Raw genomic sequence first — 14,751 nt, 5'->3', positions numbered from 1 at the left:
AAACCACGAACTCCAGGAGCTTAAACAACAGTTGTTTTACAACCCTGATGCTGGGCCGGCTGGTTACACAGTAACAGAAGAGTGGAACGGATGGAGGAGCAGAGAGAGGAGTCAGGCTAGCAGCAGGGCAGGGGTTGGGGGGACAGGGCAGGCAGGGTTGGCGGAGGCAGCGGCAGGAATGGGAACCAAATGGGGCAAAGTTCAGCATCAGCCCACACCCCCGCCCCTCCCACCTCCAGCTCAGCAAGAGCCAGGCTCCTGGCTCAGGTCAGAAATGGGAGGGCTGGGTTCCCTCCTGCCCGCTTCCAGACAGCCCTGCCCCTCCTGCCTGGGCTCCTCCTCCCCACCTTACTCTGCCCTCAGTGGAGCCCACCACCGCGAGTCTGCGGCCCGTGTCCACCTGGCGGCCAGTCAGACCCTGGCCTCCAAGCTAAGTCCTTTGGTAACTCCTCAAGCCCCTTACTCAGCGTGAAGCCAGGTGCTTTGAGACCCTGCTCAGTCTCGCCTGCACGGAGCCTGTGCGCCCAAACCCGCCCCAGCTGCCCCGACCCACCACCGTCACCTATCCCCCTGTGTCTCTCCCCCAGACTTCCTTTTCCTTCTCTCCACGACGTCGGAGCCCCATTCCTCCTAGCTGCATTGTTAGCAGGAGGCTCAAGCTGCAAGCCCAAGCTGCCCACATCCTTCCCCTTCGTTCCACAGGCTCGCATTGTCTCCCCATCACGACTCCCTGCACCCTTGTCTCCGTGTCCCCATTGTCCCATGATCCATAGCCGGCTCCTCCCGCGGCCTCCACCACTACACCCTGTGACCCCAGTCCCTGTTCCCAGCACCTCGCGTACCCCGTGTCCCCGGGTCCTATGCACTACCCCGCGCCCCGTGCATTCTCTGATCCTTGGCCCCCGGCCCCGCGCCTTCCGGCGCACCTCCCGGGTCCTCCGCATTCCCGGGACCCCGCGTTCCCGCGCTGCGCGGGCCGTCTTGTCCAGGTGGATGCGCGCGTTGCGTGGAGACGAGCGGAGGGCACACCCTAACATTTGGCCCCGCCTCCCGCGCCGCGGATTGGCTCCCCGCAGGCCGGCCGGGCCGGGATTGGCTCGTGCGGCGCGGCGGCCGGGCCCGTTTCACGGTGGGTAGCACCGCAGCGTGGATGCTGCTGCGTCCCGCCGCGGCCCCCGGGAGCTTGCAGCCCGAGCGGCCGGGCGGGGCCGGGCGGGGGGACCGCCGGCAGCCGCTCTGCCGCCCACCCCGGGCCCTCGGCCAAGGGCAGCCCGGGGTCGCGGCCGCAGCCCGGGGCCGCGGGCGGCGGACAAAGGGCCATGCGGGGTCGGGGGACGCGGCGCGGAGCGCGCAGGAGTGGGGGGCCGCAGCGACGCCGCTGAGCGCGGCCCCGGGCGGGGCGGGGTCGGGCGCGATGCCGTGGTTCCCGGTGAAGAAGATCCGCAAGCAGATCAAGCTGCTGCTCCTGCTGGTGCTGCTTACCTGCGCCGCGTGGCTCACGTACGTGCACCTGGGCCTGGTGCGCCAGGGCCGCGCGCTGCGCCAGCGGCTGGGCTCCGGGCGAGGTACGGGAGGGGGCGCGCGCCCGGGGCGGGGGGCGGTGAGGGTCCCAAGCGGCCCCGGGCCCGGGCCCTCCCCTTGCGCTCAGGTCTCGGCCCGGCCCAGAGCTGTCTGGAGATCCGGGCCGCCCTTCCCAGCTCGGCAGTATCGGGGCAGGGGGCTCGGTTCCGCTCGACCCGGCCGGAACGCCGGATGACGTCATCCGTGACGTGCGCGACCCTCTTGAGCGTCCCCATACCCGGGTTGACTCGGGGGTCTGGCCCAGGGCGGATAGCGCTGGGGTAACAGTGGTCTTGGAGAGCCCGCCGCTACCAGGCCCTGCCAGCTGGGATTTCGCGGGGCCAAGTCCGGCTGCGCCTCCGGCTCTTCTTGCTCAGCAAGAGCCTCCGTTTCCCCGTCTGCTGGGGAAGAGGCTGGCGGGGATAGCTGACCCTCGCAATCGGAAAGCTTCCTGGAGGAGGCGCCCTAGGTAAACCTGTGATCTGGGACTGAGACGCTTGTGTGTTGCGAGTGAGTCATGGGGATAGGGGTGCAGCCTGGGGAGACCCGAACTGCCTGGAGCGGACGCTCCCAGACTCAGGCTCACGCTCCAGTGGGAACAATGAACCCACAGGTCAGGTGCTGGTGAGTGATGTGGGGGAGAGTCAGGGGAGGAGCCCTGCCACTTTAGCTAGGGGATCTTGGAAGTGGTGACCGTCGACACATATTTTGGGGAGGAGGAGCAGAGTGCCTAGAACAGGGCTGGGGACGGGGAGGTTGGTGATGAGAGAGAGAAGGAAGCACTTCCGGGCAGGGAAGATCCCAGCCAAGCTGTCCCTGACTCTTCTTAAGAAAGTGGGGTGTCTTAAGGGTGGGTGATGAGAATCTTGCTTCCTCAGGACTCAGAACGATTTTGATCCATAAAGTCCTGGCCACTCCCACCAAAGGGTCCAAAGCTCCCTGTTCAGTCCCACACCCAGGCCAGGGGTCAGAGGCTGGTCCCAACCTACCCCTCCCCAGAGTGCACGCATCTTGCAGCTACCACATTCTCTAGGGGCCTCCAGTTACCATCACATAAGGCAGGACCCCACAGTGTGACCCAGTGACACAAAACATAACCAGCCTCCTACCTAGCTGCCTTGTGTTTTTCTGAGCAACCACAGTCCTCCCCAGCCTGACTTCCCGAGCAGCCAGGGAGCCTAACTCAGCAGCTAGGAGGGGGGTGGAGGTGTGGGAACCCCATTTCTGAGGCCTCCTCTTCTCTCAGCTGGACCAGCGGGGAAGCCGTCCTGCTGTTCCTGAGTGGGCAGGAGCTGTTCAAGGTTACAGACAATCAAACTCTCATGCAGCTCCAGCCAGGAGTAGCCCGAGCCGGCGGGTCTCACCTCCTGCCTGGCAGGCGACCTGGCTCCACCGGGGCAGGGCTTGTGGGAGCTAAGCAGCTGAACGTGTCTGACGCCTTCCTGACTGTCCCGTCAGTACTGTCTCCACTCCCACGTGTCCAGCAGCCTGTGCAGGCAGAGGTCCTAGGCGGCAGGGTCGGCAGGAGGCCATCTGGATCCCACTGCACTTGGGCTTGGCCCTGCAGCACCACGGTGGCAGCCTGGGTGTGGCTCCCCCGCCGAAGTTTTCCGGCAGTCACAGAGTTACCTTGGCAGGCAGGGAGCATCGGGGCCAGGCTGTGGGGGGGTTGCCAGAAGCCTCTTGAGGGCTCAGCTCCCAGCCGGACCAAGGACAGTGACTAGAGAGAACCAGGCAGACAGGCACCACTGGGGTCTCACAGGCAGAAGACCATGGGCAGCCCCTCTGCCCCCGAGAAGGGGCCCAGGCCAGCTGTGTCCGTATGGGACTCTCACTCCTGGGGTCTGGATCGAAGAGCAGGCATAGATCTTGAAGCCAGACTTGGCCCTGGAGCAGAGGGGTTCCTGGACTGGGCCCCTGGATGGGACAGTGAAGCCTCATCTTCAGTGGTTAAGACCCCAGGGTATGGAACCCCCAGGTCCACAGCTTGAGGAGGAGGTTTGGGACACTGAGGGCACTGAGGTGTGCCGGTGGTCTGCCTAGGGTTGGGGTGCGCCATGTTCTAGAGAAGTCCACAGAAGGGGTCCCGGGGACACTCCCCGCAGGGCCACCTTGGCCCCGGGGCCTCTGACAGCCAGACCAGCAGGCCAGGGCTCCTTTGGTCCGTGACCGTGGCCGCAAGGGCAGCCGGCCGTGGGCCGGGGCTGGTGTAGCCTCAGGACCACAGCGCTGGCTTGCCTGACGACAAGCTCCAGCACTAACACTTGGCTCTCAGTTCTGGCAAGGGGGGCAGACACAGAACACTCCAGCACATGGGAAATATGCTGAGCGCACAGAGCCTCCCTGGGGCCCTTCTGGAGGCAGAGTCGCGGATGAGGACACCCGGTGTGTGCACGCGCGAGCATGTGTGCTAGGGCACACGCACACGTGCCCGCTGCCTCACACCAGTGGGGCCGGGAGAGTCGGGTGGGGGACTCGGGCAGGGCCATCCCCACAGAGGCGGGAGGCGGCAGAACAGCCTGGTAGAAGGCACTTTGCTGGGGGCAGGAGGGGCTCTCGGGCAATATGAGGGAGCAGATATGGGGAGGGGAGGCTTCGACGGGGACACCACTGGCCATCCTGCCCTCAGCTGACCCTGGCGGCAGGGGCTGTGGCCTTGAAGAGCCTGGGTCCCACCCACAGCTGCTCTGCCACCCACAGACGGTGAGAAGCTGAGCGGCGTGACCGACGGCCGGGGCGTCCACACTGCGCTGGCCACGCAGAGGGCAGAGGACTCCAGCGAGAGCCACGAGGAGGAGCCGGTGGTGAGCAGGGCCGTGGGGAACAACACAGCCGCGTGTACGAGATCCGAGGCCACCGTGTGCCACAGGCCGTGGGCAGGCAGTACGGCTGCTCACGTGCCCAGGCCTGGGGGGAGGTGCAGGTGCTGCACACGGGGTGACCGGGGGTCTTCCGGGTGTGCGTGTGGCTGGGATGGATCCGGGGCTTCGTGGCTCGATGTGGAGGGCCGCATGGTGGGAACCGGCGTGTGCGGCTGGCTGTGCCACACGCTGCGTGAGAGTGTGTGTGTGTGTGACTTCTTCCTGCCCTTACACGTCTCAGCTGTGACCTTGGTGCCCTTTCTCTCCCACAGGCTGAAGGTCGGGACCTAGGTGTGCTGTTTCCAGGGGGCGCTGGAAGACCCCTGGTGCTCAACCTCACCCGTCAAGTGCCGGCGTGGCGAGAGGAGGTGAGGTCAGCTGGGGCTCGGGCGGGGAGGGCGGGGGCTGCTGGGCGGCCGGTAAGCCCCGCCCCTCCGCAGTACAAGGGGCAGGCGAATCTGCACGTGTTCGAGGACTGGTGCGGGGGCGCCGTGGGCCAGCTCCGGAGGAACCTGCACTTCCCGCTCTTTCCTCACGTGAGTGCTGGGGGGCGGCGGTCCCGGGTGGGCGGGCGTGGGCAGGCACCTTGATGCCAGCAGCCGCTGTCCCCCCAGACTCGCACCACCGTGAAGAAGCTGGCTGTGTCCCCCAAGTGGAAGAACTACGGCCTCCGCCTCTTCGGCTTCATCCACCCGGCGAGAGATGGTGCGGGGGTGGGGGCATGGGGGGGGAGTGTGGCGAGCGGCGCCCCGCCCGCCCCTGAGCCCTGTCTTATGGCCTAGGCGACGTCCAGTTCTCTGTGGCTTCGGATGACAACTCTGAGTTCTGGCTGAGCCCAAACGAGAGCCCAGCGGGTGCCCAGCTGGTGGCCTTTGTGGGCAAGGTATCCCCACCCACCTCCTCCGTCCACACCCCTTCTGTCTTTACGGGCCTCCTGTGGCCTCAGTCACCTGTCCCCTTCAACTTCTCAGGAGGGGGCACTGGGCGGGGCCGGTGCCCCAAGGAGAGGGTGAGCCCCCTGCCCTTTTCTGTTGCCCTCCAGACGGGCTCAGAGTGGACGGCGCCTGGAGAGTTCACCAAGTTCAGCTCCCAGGTGTCCAAGCCCAGACGGTGAGTGACTGGGAGCAGGTGTGTGTCTGTGTGTGAGGACGGGGTGACGCGTGCACACGTGAAACTGCTGCTGCTGGCCCTGGGACCTGCCGTTTCTCGGGGGCTCCTGGGGCGCAGCAAGCCGGCCCCTGACTCCTCCTGTCCTCAGGCTCATGGCCTCTCGGAGGTACTACTTTGAGCTGCTACACAAACAAGATGACCGCGGCTCAGACCACGTGGAAGTGGGCGTGAGTGCAGCTGCCCCCCTCGGGGGGCTTCTGGAGACCCCCCTGCCCTGCCCTCTTCCCGGCCGCTCCCCCCAGAACAGCAGCGTGGACACTGCCCCCCGCCCCCCCAGGACTTCCCATCTGGCTGACAAAGCAGCTGCTCAGGGATGGGACTTGCGCTCCACTGTGCCTGCTCAGCAGCTTCACGGAGAAAGTGGCCCTGAGCAGATTCTTGCAAGAGACATTCACAGGGAGGCCCATGGGGGAGAGAATCCGGGGTGCAAGGATGAATTCCTGGTCTCAAGAACAGTCTTCTGGAACTCCAAGCAGTCTGGTGGCCAGATCAGGCAGGGCTTCCTCCTGAGAATGAGGCAATGGATGTGCATGTCAGGGGAAACCCTCTAGCCACTGCCTGTTGGGAAGGATTTTCACAGGTGACCATCGGTCCCTGAACCCGCAGGTCCTGTGGGGGCAGGGGGCGATGCCAGTGATTGAGCCCGAGTTTAGCTGGATGTGGGGTGGTCACCAGGGAGGGCTGGGATGTTGCAGGCATCTGGTTTGTGTGTGGAGGGCATCACCCCAGCTTAGCTTGGCAGAAGGTCTAGACTGGAGGTGCAGATTTCAGGTCATCTTGTGGAAGCTGAGGGGGCGACTAAGGGTCCAGGATGAGCTGGGAAGGGAGGAGGGCCTGGGACAGCCCCCAGGAACCCAGCGTGAGAGGGGTGGGGAGAGAGCCTGCAAGGGAGACTGAGAGGCACAAAAGCAGGAGAGGTGGGGATGGGGAGGCCCGCCAGGGAGCTGGGGGCCACTGGGGCTCGCCCTTGGAAGGCCAGCTCTGACCTCCAGAAGGGCAGTGGCTGTAGAATCACGAGCAGGTGGGGGCGGAGGTCATAACCAGAAGGTCAAGAAGCGTGCAGGATGTCAGGAAAGGCCTGAAGGGAGCAGAGGAGGTTCTCACCTTCCAGCGACCCCAACCTTCTCGGCCTCTGCACCTTCCCTGCCTCTGCACCTTCCCTGCCGTGCCTTGTTAGGACTCCTCTCCTGTCCACCCGCCCAGCCTTCTGCATCCGTGAGGGCGTTGCCCTGGTAGCTCCCCGTCCCCATGCTAGGAAGATCCACTCCTCCCTGACCCAGGGTGTCCCCCCGCACCCCCTTCCTTTGGCCCTGACCACCCTCTCCAACCCCCAGTGGCGAGCGTTCCTGCCGGGTCTGAAGTTCGAGGTCATCGGCTCTGCTCACATCTCCCTCTACACAGGTCGGGAGCCAGTGCGTCTGGGGAAGGGGGCGGTGCCTAAGGGGGTCTCCCGGGGTGGCTGGATGTGGGTGAGGAGGGCTCTGTGAACTCCTTGGGGACCTCACACATCCTCTGCCCCTAGACGAGTCAGCCCTGAAGATGGACCACGTGGCTCACGTGCCCCAGTCTCCTGCCAGTCACGTGGGGGGGCGGCCGCGGCAGGAGGAGCCCAGAGCTGACATGCTGCGGCCGGATCCCCGAGACGCCTTCTTTCTCAGTGAGCAGGGTTCGCGCACAGGGTGGAGGGGGTGTCGAGGCGAGGGTCCGGGCCACAGTGTGGCCTCCCTTTCACAGCGCCTCGGGTGGAGCCCTCGGATCTGGAGAGTGTGCTGGAGCCCTGCGCCTACGCCCCGACCTACGTGGTCAAGGACTTTCCCATCGCAAGATACCAGGGACTGCAATTCGTAAGTGCCCCTCGCCAAGGTCTAACGCGAGACCCAGGCCTCCCTCCCACCAGGGTCCCCGAAGCCGCCTCCAGACCCTCTAGAAGACGGCCCTCCCTCTGCCCACCCCAGGTATACCTGTCCTTCGTTTATCCCAATGACCACACGCGCCTGACTCACATGGAGGCGGACAACAAGTGCTTCTACCGGGAGTCACCGCTGTATCTGGAGAGGTGGGCGGCAGGCGGGCGGTGCCCGAGAAGAATGGGCGGGCCTCGGCCGAGCCGGTCTCTGACGCCCCGGCCGCCGCCCCCTGACGCCCCGGCCGCCGCCCCAGGTTTGGCTTCTACAAATACATGAAGATGGACCGGGAGGAGGGCGGGGAGGACCGCCAGGAGGCGCAGCGCCGAGCCTTCCTCTTCCTCAACCCCGACGGTGAGTGCCCACAGCGACCCCCCCCCCCCCCCCCGAGCTGGGGGGCCCTGCAGCAGCGGCTCACGCGCGCTTCCCACAGACTTCCTGGACGACGAGGACGACGGAGAGCTGCTCGACGCCGGCCTGGGGCCCACCGGCGCCCCCCGAAGGCAGGGCGGCCGCCAGCTCCCGGCCCCCGCTGCCCCCTCCGAGGCCGCGGCCACCCCCGCCGCGCCGCCGCGCCGCCGCTCCCGCGCGCTGAGCTGGGCGGCCCGCCAGCTCCCGCTGCTCTTGGGCCGCGCCCCGCCCCCGCGGCCCGCCGCCCGGCCCTCCTCCGGGCTGTCCCGCGTGTACGTGACGCGCGTGCGGCCCGGCCCGCGGGCGCCCCCCCGGGCCCCGCCGCTCGGCGCTCGCGGCCCGCCCCGGCCGCCCTTGCCTGGCGTCTTCCTGCGCCCTCGACCCCTGCCCAGGGTGCCACTGCGGGCGCCCCCGCGCCCGCCCCGGGCTCGAGGCCACAGGACGAGCAGCCCCCCGGCCGCAGAGCTGCGAGCCCCGGCCCCGGCGCCGGCCACCGCGGAGGGCCGGGCAAGCGCGCCGGGACTCGCGGCCCCCACGGCGGACTCCAACTCTTCCTCTGAAGCGCAGCCCGTGACCTCCTTCCTGAGCTTGTCCCAGGTGTCCAGGCCACAGCTGCCTGGGGAGGGCGAGGAGGACGAGGAGGAGGAAGGGGACGATGACGAGGAAGGGGCGCCCGGCGACGAGAACGCCTCGGAGGACAGCGAGGAGGCGGCAGGCCTGGCGCGCGGCCGCTGGCGCGAGGACGCCATCGACTGGCAGCGCACGTTCAGCGTCGGCCACGTGGACTTCGAGCTGCTGCGCTCCGACTGGAACGATCTGCGCTGCAACGTGTCCGGGAACCTGCAGCTGCCCGAGGCCGAGGCCGTGGACGTGGTGGCTCAGTACATGGAGAGGCTGAACATGCGCCACAGCGGGTACGTGGCGGGAGTGCCGTGGGAGGGGCGGAGCTGGGCCTCGACGGGACCCTCAGCTCTTCCCCAGGGTCTATCAAGGCACTGGTCTGGGAGTGGTATGCACACGCACGCACGCACAACCGTCAGAAAGTGTCTTCTCTCCCTTCTGGGGCCCCTGTCCTGTAGGAGCTTTCCGCCTACCACCCAGAGCTGGTTCCTCTGTCCTGCACCTCCAAACCCCCTGCCTGCCACCTTGGATCTGAGCCACCCAGTTCTCTCCTCGAAATAGACACACACACACACACACACACACACACACGATCAAGCTAAGAACCCCAGTGTCCCTCCCCCTGCCAACACACACACAGACACACACAGACACGATCAAGCTAAGAACCCCAGGGTCCCTCCCCCCGCCAGCACCATGGTGACTGGGGTCTTAGTCCTCAGAGGTGAGCTCAGGGTTCCTGCCCCATTGACCCCTCTGATCGGGTCCCCCAGGCCACAGCAATTGAATGCTGTCTCCACCTCAAGCAGGTATGGGGCTGGAGAATGGGAGCCCCAGTTTGCCCTGAGGAGTTCAGAACTATGCTCAGCCCTTGAGGAGGGGCAGGACTTGCAGACAGAAGGGACAGGCAAAGGCTGGCCAGGAGGCTGGTGGGCAGAGGGCAGGCCTTGTGGGCATTGAAGGCCGGGTTCAGGACTCATTCTTGCCTCTGATACAGAATTTAGAGCAGGACTCGTGTTTGGCCTATCTGGATCCTAGACGAAGGTGTCGCAGCCTTGGAGAGGAGGGGGTGGAAGGCGGAGCCTGTGACCTACAGGCTTGGTTCAGGGCAGCGCTGGGACAGCCTGGACCCTTGGCAGAGGCAGGGGCAGATTGACTCTAGGTGAGAAAGCCAGCGTGCCCTTGGCTCCGAGCCTCCTGAGAGCAGCTCATGATCCCAGGGTATGAGGGCCTCTGTCCAACAGAAAGGTCATGGCTGCAGCCCCATCCTCCGAACAGGACAAGGGCGTGAATGGCCCCAGGAGCAAAAGCACAGACGCGGAGCCTTTGGGGCAGAAAAGCCCTGACACCTGGGGAGACCGTGGTGGGGATGGGCATGGGGCGAGGGGAAGAGTCCAGACCCCTGGAGGCCACACTGGTAGGCTCCCAGGTGAGTGATACCGGCTGTACAGGGGGATCATGTGGCAGGAAGAACAGCAACCTAGTCAAGCCTAGGGCCCTGTCTTCCGGGAGGAGGAGAAACCACTGTGTGTGGGCGGAGTGGAGGTGAGGTGCTCAGGGCCGGGGTGAAGGGGAAGGGCCAGAGGCTTCTTCCCAGGACAGCAGGGTAGCCCTGAGCTTGTGCCAGGGAGGCAAGAAGGAGGTTTCTCACAGGAGGTATCTAAGACCCTGGAGACGGCGTGTGGGGAGGATAGGGCCCAGCATCCAGGTGGGGGCACCCGGGATAGAGCTCTCCCCCAAGAGGAAGCTCGAGTGTCTGCGGGACAAGATACTGAGACGAGTCAGACGTTAAGGCATCTGAGTGCCGTCCTGGGGGCAGCGGGTCCCCTTGAAGGTTTCTGAGCGTGTGGCTGTAGGCAGCAGTGGCGGCGGGGAGGAGAGAGGGCCGGCCTGGGCGTGGGGCGCCTCCTTCGCGGGGCGTCGGGGGAGGAGGAGAGGCCTGAAATGTGGGTCTGCCTTCTGAGACGGCACGCCCCTCCGGCCCTGGCCTTGAGGGGGGATGGGATGGGTGGGGACTGGGGCCGCTGCGGGCGAGAGGTGCGCGGCAGCGCCCCCAGTCACTCGAGTGGCCGCCTTTCTGCCGCGGCGATGCGAGTCCGGGGGCCTCCACTCTGCTGCTGACCCAGCTCCGCCCGCAGGCGGTACGCTCTGCTGCGCATCGTGAACGTGGAGAAGCGCCGGGACTCGGCGCGGGGAAGCCGCTTCCTCCTGGAACTCGAGCTCCAGGAGCGCGGCGGGCGCCGCCTGCGCCTGTCTGAGTACGTCTTCCTGCGCCTGCCCGGGGCCCGTGCCGGCGACACTGAGGAAGACCGCGAGAGCCCCGAGCCCGCCGCAGCCTCCCCCGCGCGCCCCGACGGCCGCCCGGAGCTGTGCCGGCCTCTGCGCCTGGCCTGGCGCCAGGACGTGACGGTGCACTTCGTAGTGCCGGGTGCGCGGCGCCGCCCAGGGCTGCGGGGCGCGGGGGGCACCGCCGGGCTGGGTGCCGGTGCGCTCAGTGTCCCCGTCCTCCTCCAGTGAAAAACCAGGCGCGCTGGGTGGTGCAGTTCCTGGCGGACATGGCCGCACTGCACGCGCGCACGGGTGACTCCCGCTTCAGCGTCGTCCTGGTGGACTTTGAGAGCGAGGACATGGACGTGGAGCAGGCCCTCCGCGCCGCGCGGCTGCCCAGGTAGCGGCGCCCCCGCTCCTTTCGGGCAGGGTGGGCCGAATCTTTCCTCCTCCCGAGTAGAGGTGGGTTTCCCTGCCCCCGCCCCGCCCCCAGAGGCCGCGGCATGCCATCCCACTCGCTTGCCCCCTCTCCCAGATACCAATACCTGAGGCGAGCCGGGAACTTTGAGCGCTCTGCGGGGCTGCAGGCTGGAGTGGACGCGGTGGAGGTGCGTGGTCAGGGTGGGGCCGGCCAGAAAAGCCCGCTGAGCTGGGGCGAGCGCGCCCTTCCGGAGCGGAGGGCGAGGCTCAGACCTCCCCGCTGTCCCCAGGATGCCAGCAGCATCGTTTTCCTCTGCGACCTGCACATCCACTTCCCCCCCAGTATCCTGGACGGCATCCGCAAGCACTGCGTGGAGGGCAAGCTGGCCTTCGCGCCTGTGGTCATGCGGCTAAGCTGTGGGAGCTCACCAGGGGACCCGCACGGTAATGCCCTGGATGCCCCCCAGGAGGGCCCGGGGTCCCACCAATGCCAGGGTGAAATCTAGGCTCCCCAGGGGCCTCCCAACCTGCAAGGTAGGCCTGGGGCCCCATCAGGGTTCCCTGTAATGCCCGGGACTCCTTGTGGCATCTAGGAACCCCACCGTGCCCAGGACCCCAAGTTCCCCACCCTCAAGTAACCCTAGGGTCATGCTTGGCCTCTAGGAACCTCCTCCAGCACCCAAATCATGCCCAGGGTCTGAGGTATGACCAACATGTTGGTGTGACCCCAAGAGCCCACCAGCCTTCCAGGACCTGGCGTCTGAAGGGCACCCTTCCCCACCAGGTTACTGGGAGGTGAATGGCTTTGGCCTCTTCGGGATCTACAAGTCTGACTTTGACCGTATTGGAGGCATGAACACTGAGGAATTCCGGGACCAGTGGGGAGGCGAGGACTGGGAGCTCCTGGACAGGTGACGCCCCACCCAACCCACAGACAGACAGGTCCACATCCTGCCCTCTGGGTAGGGAGGGGCCTGGGGTCCTCACTGCTGACAAGACTCTGCTGTCTCCCTCCTCCTACCCCCAGGATCCATAGGCCTAGAGAGATCCTAGATGCCCCCCCACTCCCCTAAACCCCTTCCCAGCTCCAGGGTCCTGCACTCAGCGAAGCGCCCAGATCCTATAGCATCTGGTGGTGGCCCTGGGGTCCCCCTGGCCCCAGCGGGGTCCTGCAGTAGTGGAAGCCCCCACATCCAGCCCTTGGACCTGGTTCCATTCCATCCCACCCCACTGTTCTGTAGGCTCAAGGGCCGCCCTGACACACGTGTCCTCCCCCGCCAGGGTCCAGAATAAGGGTAGCCCCATTCGCCCCCGTTCCCGTCTTGACCTCCAGGCTGCGGGGCAGCCCTGACCACCCCTCGCCGCCCGCAGGGTCCTGCAGGCAGGGCTGGAGGTGGAGCGACTCCGAGTGCGGAACTTCTACCACCACTTCCACTCCAGGCGGGGGATGTGGGGCGCGCGCAGCCGCAAGGCCGCCCGAAAGGAGGCCCCTTGAGGACCAGCGACCCTTTCCAGCCCCACCCACCGGCCTGTGCTGGCAGCTGGAGGCCGGGCTCAGAGCCTGGACCCTGGGGGCCCAGTGGGCTTATCCCGGGGCACAGCCACCATCGTGCCTGCCCGCTCGGGCCCCCAGGCCACTGCGCCCCTGGCCCCTCCCAGAGAGGCGGCCTCTGTAGCGGGCGGGGCCCAGGCTCGGCCCCCACGCCCCGTGCGATGATTTCTGTGAAATTTTGCCGTAGCGATGACATTGTTTTCAGGATTTCCAAGAGTTCTGTCTGTTCCATTTTTTATTCAGAATGAAATGAAATATTTTTTTTAGTTCTGACTCGCTCTCTGTGCCTGGTTGTCTTGGGGGGCAGAGGGGCCTGGGCACTGTGCCTGCTCCTGACACCCCTTCCTGACCTGAGCTTTGGACACCATGCTGATCCCACCTTCCTCCACCCTCACAGCTTCCTGCCTCTCCCAAACCTTCCTTTTGAGCTTCCGGCCCTGAGGAGAAGGGGCTTTGGGCCTCCTCCCGCCACCCTGTGCGTGGAGCCACCATCATGTGCCAGGCACAGGGCCTTTCCACCAGTGAACAAATGATATCCGACCGTGTCCTCAGTCTCATTCGTAGTGAAAGCAGCGTTGGATGTGAGTCCCGCCCCACCCTCCTCAAAGATGTGGGAGCACTCAGCACCTAGGGCTGGGGCAGGGGGCTGGGCAGGGGGTGTCCTGTGACCGGGCTGGGGATATAGTTAGGACTCAGTCGCCAGGAATGGCGACCCGAGTGCAAACTGCTTTAAGCATAATGAGAGGGTTGCTTGTTTGACTGTTTTCACGTAACCCTCGTTCAGGGTCAGGAGCCCCTGGAGTCAGACACACACTGGACGATGGTGTCAACAGCCCGCTCTCCCCGGGCTGCCTGGTACTGGGTGCACCTGCCCATATGAGTCCCTTGTGGCTGCTATAACAAATTTCCAGGAACAAAATGGAATTTCCTGTCTTACAGCTCTGGACATCGGAAGTCCTAAAATCAAGGTTTCCAGCCTTCTCTCTGGAGGCTTTAGCGATGAATCTGCTCCCCTCCTCTCCCGGTTCCTAGAGGGCACCAGGATTCCTTGGTGCGTGGGCTCTCCCTCCGTCCACAGAGCCGTCAGTTTAGCATCTTATCACTCTCCCCTCTGCTACCATCATCATTCCTCCTCCTCTGACCCTCCTGCTTGTGAAGACCCCTACGGTGACAATGGGCCCATACAGGTGACCCAGGACAACTGCTCCATCTCAAAGAACGTCCTTCACGGATGGACACACTCGATACTGCCACACTGTCAGCTTTCCCCAACGTGATCCGATGCGATCCGAATCGAAGGCCCACCCACCGGGGCTTCCCTGGCGGTCCAGGGGCTAAGAGCCCACCGCGCAGCCTCTCCTGCCGTGGAGGTGCCAGCCAGAGGCTCGGGGGGTTAGGGCGTGGACATCTTCGGGGCTGTCACTGTGTATGTCCTTATTCCGTGGGAAGGCAGCATGTCCGCCCGGAATTCCAAACAATTCTCTCAAGATTTACCTCACCTTGAGGATTTCAGTGAGAGGGATCAGGCCCTGGGAAGGCCCCAGGGCTGCCCATGGCACTCAGCTCTTTGGCTGCTGACCAGAGCAGCCAGTGGGTGTCTGTGAACATGAAGCCGCTTGTGGCTTGGGCTTCACCGCAGGTCCTCCTGGTTCACAGAGGGCGAGAGGCCGCGAGGTGGGGGACCCGGCAGACCCGCCTCCTCCCAGGTGCCCCCGCTCATACTGTCCACTCCTCCCTTCTGTCTAGTTCAGAAGGCATGGTCCCCAGTCACAGATACTTGTAACAAGAAAAAACTAGCAGAGAAATTAAGAACTGTTACTCAGTCACCGAGTCATGTCTGACCCTGATCCCATGGACTGCAGCCCGCCATCCTTCCCTGACCTTCATGGTCTCCCAGAGTTTGCTCAGACTCATGCCATCCAGCCACCTCGTCCTCTGTCGCCCCCTTCTCCTCTTGCCCTCAGTCTTTCCCAGCATCAGGGTC

General features: G+C 65.4%; 1 protein-coding gene across 2 annotated transcripts; it reads left to right on the top strand.

The window, feature by feature from the left end:
• Positions 1-1,133: 1,133 nt before the first annotated feature.
• B4GALNT4 (beta-1,4-N-acetyl-galactosaminyltransferase 4) lies at positions 1,134-13,040 on the top strand. 2 transcript variants are annotated; one of them, XM_069566690.1, is made up of 20 exons: positions 1,134-1,565; positions 4,261-4,364; positions 4,694-4,789; positions 4,862-4,957; positions 5,036-5,126; positions 5,204-5,304; positions 5,464-5,531; positions 5,680-5,758; positions 6,926-6,992; positions 7,114-7,248; positions 7,326-7,435; positions 7,547-7,647; positions 7,752-7,849; positions 7,929-8,820; positions 10,666-10,955; positions 11,042-11,195; positions 11,331-11,403; positions 11,506-11,659; positions 12,000-12,126; positions 12,587-13,040. In XM_069566690.1, exons 1-20 carry the CDS (start codon positions 1,151-1,153, stop codon positions 12,708-12,710), a joined length of 3,375 nt encoding a protein of 1,124 aa, XP_069422791.1. In that variant the 5' UTR covers positions 1,134-1,150; the 3' UTR covers positions 12,711-13,040. The 2 variants fall into 2 exon arrangements, with proteins under 2 accessions (XP_069422791.1, XP_069422792.1); XM_069566691.1 differs by lacking the exon at positions 1,134-1,565 and adding an exon at positions 3,792-3,945.
• The last annotated feature ends 1,711 nt before the right edge of the window (positions 13,041-14,751 follow it).

This window comes from Ovis canadensis, chromosome 21, assembly GCF_042477335.2.
Source record: "Ovis canadensis isolate MfBH-ARS-UI-01 breed Bighorn chromosome 21, ARS-UI_OviCan_v2, whole genome shotgun sequence".
NCBI classification, from domain to species: domain Eukaryota; kingdom Metazoa; phylum Chordata; class Mammalia; order Artiodactyla; family Bovidae; genus Ovis; species Ovis canadensis.
This window is presented reverse-complemented; position numbering and strand designations above follow the sequence as displayed.